Source organism: Diaphorina citri, unplaced genomic scaffold (assembly GCF_000475195.1).
Source record: "Diaphorina citri unplaced genomic scaffold, Diaci psyllid genome assembly version 1.1 scaffold6982, whole genome shotgun sequence".
NCBI classification, from domain to species: domain Eukaryota; kingdom Metazoa; phylum Arthropoda; class Insecta; order Hemiptera; family Psyllidae; genus Diaphorina; species Diaphorina citri.
The window spans coordinates 1-4045 of NW_007384358.1; the positions used below are offsets into that span (position 1 = coordinate 1).

Genomic DNA, 4045 nt, shown 5'->3' on the forward strand with positions numbered 1-4045 from the left:
AACTATTGACTCAAATAGGTTCAACTGGCGATGACGCTGGTTATTACCTTAGATAGAACCATCAGCTATTGAAGCCCTAAGTCACAGCGGCCTGATTAGATCTTTTGTAACTAAATCAGCTGACGCTTAAGAGTCAGTAGCTATAATTCCGTACGCAAAAAGCCCACTTTGAGGCTAACGTGTAGGGGCAAACAGCCCTAAAGGTCGGGTTAAGCTTATACGAATCTACGAAGCCGGACATTATTTATCAAGCATGGCAAGAGGTGCAAAAACTTCAACACTTCGAAACGACATCCATTCAACTAAGACCAATATTCCTAACCTCTCATCTCCCGCTCATTCTCCTCCACAGCTGTCAGATACGGTCGTGTTCCGAAACGGTCCCGCGAGCGAAGTGACAGCGAAACCGGAAGTACCCGAGTGAGCACGACGGGAGCCGAACCACCTTCCAGTCTGGAGACGGCCGGGCCGGTTCAATCACTGCCGTCGAGCACGGAGCTTGACACCAAACAGCTGCTCACCTATGACGTCATACTGGCCGTATCGCAGGCGCATCATTCCAATTGTGAATACACCGAGGAGGGTACGCGACGACTGGTGCGCAAACCTGTTTCATTACCGGTAAGATTAAACGAGGATTACTGTGTAAATAATCCATACTTACTTACTTATCCGTTTCGTTTTTTCTCCGTTTCAGGTTTCTGTGATCTTAGCCAGGATGATCAATTGATTTTGATCAAAATGGGATTTTTCGAATTGTGGATAGGTTATGTGTCGAGGTTGACAACTGATAGTTCGTTGACATTTTCGGATGGGATGTACGTCACCAGGCAGCAACTAGAAGTCATGTATGATGTAAGTGAAAATCTGACTTTGGCATACTTTAGCTTTCCCTTCCTCCTCTCTTTTATAAATTAGGGTATCCAGATACACCAATTTGAGTCCGAGATCTGAGGTTTTCACCTTTTCATACTAAATCAGCAAAATTTACTGTGAGCCGGGTTGTTGGAATATTTCAGACTGTTCTTTCCCCACTGACTATCAAACTTGACGGCCACATCTGCCTCAGTCCAGTAGTCCATAGATTCGTATAAGCTTAACCCATCCTTTGGGGCAGTTGCCCCTCCACCTAAGCCTCAGAGTGGGTTTTTTGTGTATGGAGTTAGGTACCTACGCAGAGTAGATCGGGGTTCAAGTTGCACAGTACTGGCAGGAATTCATTTGATAGTTGGTGACTCTCTGACACGTAAAGTAAGCAGCTTTAGTGGATACTCAATCCCGTTGATCTTAACTCCGGCTTTTGTTTTCATTTCCAGAGTGAATTCGTGTCAACTCTAATCAACTTCACCAGCGCGTTCAATAGTTTAGCTCTAAATGATACGGAAATAGGACTATTTTCGGCCGTCGTACTATTGACCCCCGACCGGTCTGGGATCACGGACATCAAAACCATTGAGCAGCATCAGGATCGGTTGATGGACGCCCTGAAATTACAAGTGAGTGACTTCATACGATAGTAACACTTTGTCAATAAGATATTTGAGGGCAAAGTTCAGAGAAAGAAATCGAGAGGATGGAACTTGGATGGTGTGCCTACAATGAAGTTCATAGCATATAAGGCTAACAAATAATGAACTAAGTGAATTCAAGAAAGGACTTTTGACAGTTTGGGGACTTGTCCTTTTGGACATACTTTAATATACTTTTAGTCCCCTTTGTTAGAAGCTGATTTTTGATATCAAAATCAAAATAGAAGGGTCTTCAAGAATCATGCTGAGTTGCTGTTCAATGCAGATCAATCCCTAGATTCACTAGCATTAACTGTATTTCCCATTGACTGTTTCAGATCAGTAGCAATCATTCCACAGAACCTGCAGTATTACCGGGTGTTTTGGTCAAACTAGTTGAATTGAAAAACATAGGCATCAAACATTCGGCTCATTTAGACTGGTTTCGAGAAAATTGGAACAAATTGAGGTTGCCGCCCTTGTTCGCGGAAATTTTCGACATTCCAAAATGTGAAGAAGATCTCCAATAGGTAAGAATGCAAGAGCTTGTTTTAGTTCTGAGGGAAGTAGGAATCTCTTCAGGATTGCGAATATGCCAATCATTATTGAAATTCTCTGGCAGGAAGAAGGGAGGAAGGAAAATGAAGGGAGAAGGGAGGGATAGGAGGAAGGGAAACAGATAAAGAGGGGGGAGGAACGGAAAAAGAAAGACAGGGAGGGAAAGAATTTTCCAAGATTTCCATGTTTTTGTTTTTTGTTTAGTAGAAGTATTTTGTCTTCTCACAACCCTGAACCTCTCTCGGTTCAAGGTTTGTTCAACAGGAGTATTCAATAGTGTTTGTTTTTGTTCAATACTTAGGAGAAACTCAAGTCACCCCATTTCTAATGTTTCAGAGCAACAATGTTCGTACTGAAATTACCCTATTGCATGTTTCAGAGCAACACTAATGTTTCAGAGCAACAATGTTCGTACTGAAATTACCCTATTGCATGTTTCAGAGCAACATTTCGTACTCAAATATCACTCTATTTCTGTTTCAGAGCAACATTTTGTACTCAAATAATACTCTATTTCCGTTTCAGAGCAACAATTCGCACTGAATTTACTCCATTGTATGTTTCACATCAACATTTCGTACTCAAATATTACTCTCTTTCTGTTTCAGAGCAACATTTCGCTGCTGCCGACTCCAACAGTAATACTCCCACCAAGGCGTTCGTTCCATGCAAGGTGTGCGGTGACAAAGCATCGGGCTACCATTACGGAGTGACATCTTGTGAGGGTTGTAAAGTAAGTTAACAACTCTTCCATAAGTTCGATAGGAACACTTTGTCAATAAGATATTTGAGGGCAAAGTTCAGAGAAAGAAATCGAGAGGATGGAACTTGGATGGTGTGCCTACAATGAAGTTCATAGCATATAAGGCTAACAAATAATGAACTAAGTGAATTCAAGAAAGGACTTTTGACAGTTTGGGGACTTGTCCTTTTGGACATACTTTAATGTACTTTTAGTCCCCTTTGTTGGTACATAGCTGATTTTTGATACCAAAATCAAAATACAATGTACTTTTAGTCCCCTTTGTTGGTAGCTGATTTTTGATACCAAAATCAAAATAGAAGGGTCTTCAAGAATCATGCTGAGTTGCTGTTCAATGCAGATCAATCCCTAGATTCCAATGAAGTTCATAGCATATAAGGCTAACAAATAATGAACTAAGTGAATTCAAGAAAGGACTTTTGACAGTTTGGGGACTTGTCCTTTTGGACATACTTTAATGTACTTTTAGTCCCCTTTGTTGGTACATAGCTGATTTTTGATACCAAAATCAAAATAGAAGGGTCTTCAAGAATCATGCTGAGTTGCTGTTCAATGCAGATCAATCCCTAGATTCTAAGTTCGCAGTTTATAATTCTAGATATAGGAGCTATAGGAAAGAAAATTTTGAATCAAAAGTCAAAGAAGAGGAATTTAAAGGACTCGGACCTCTAAAAAAGTTCTCGTGCATTGGTTCCCAAAACGAGGAAGAACTCTGGAAGGAGGGGTTCAAAAAATACTAAAAGAACCAAGGATCACGGAACAAAATATAGGTACCAGTTAGTTCCTACAGTAAGGACTGGGTGGTAGAAATAAAGTACCCAGAGCGCTTGACCAAACGAACCACCGAGCTCAAAACAAATGGATAACAAAAGCAAGTCCAAGCTCCAGCTTTACTGACGAGGAAGTATAGTGGGTGGCCCAACGTCACAATTTTGGCCAAAAGCTGCATTTATTCAGGAAAGCACCAAATTTGGTATGGACCTTCATTGGGAAAATATGAAACTTTTAAGAAGGGGTGACACCAAAAATCATTCACACAAACAAAATGGCGGCCTTTTTTCGAAATGGCGGCCAAAAACGGGGTTTTGATAATATCTCGTTTCCGGTAACTTTTTTCTAATAACAATGAATTAGAAAGTTTTTTATATTTATATTTCCTACATTTTGTACATTTACACTTTTTTTCTAGGATGTACCGTAATCCCGTACCGTAAGG

The 4045-nt window shown here is 40.7% G+C and overlaps 2 protein-coding genes across 2 annotated transcripts in view; both read left to right on the plus strand.

Moving 5' to 3' along the window:
* Positions 1-352: 352 nt before the first annotated feature.
* LOC103522124 (ecdysone-induced protein 78C-like) lies at positions 353-2038 on the plus strand (the record flags this gene model as incomplete). Its single annotated transcript, XM_008487228.1, has 3 exons — positions 353-855; positions 1317-1496; positions 1847-2038. Coding segments are annotated over 3 exons (875 nt in total), but the record flags the coding sequence as incomplete, so codon positions are not given.
* Positions 2039-2044: 6 nt separating this feature from the next.
* Positions 2045-4045, plus strand: part of LOC103522125 (ecdysone-induced protein 78C-like) — a gene marked incomplete at its 3' end in the record, with an annotated part of 8489 nt that continues 6488 nt past the window's right edge. The window contains exons 1-2 of the mRNA XM_017448958.1: positions 2045-2052; positions 2592-2799. Of these exons, the coding sequence (XP_017304447.1) occupies positions 2045-2052; positions 2592-2799 (216 nt within the window). The remainder of the gene's footprint in view (positions 2053-2591; positions 2800-4045) is intronic.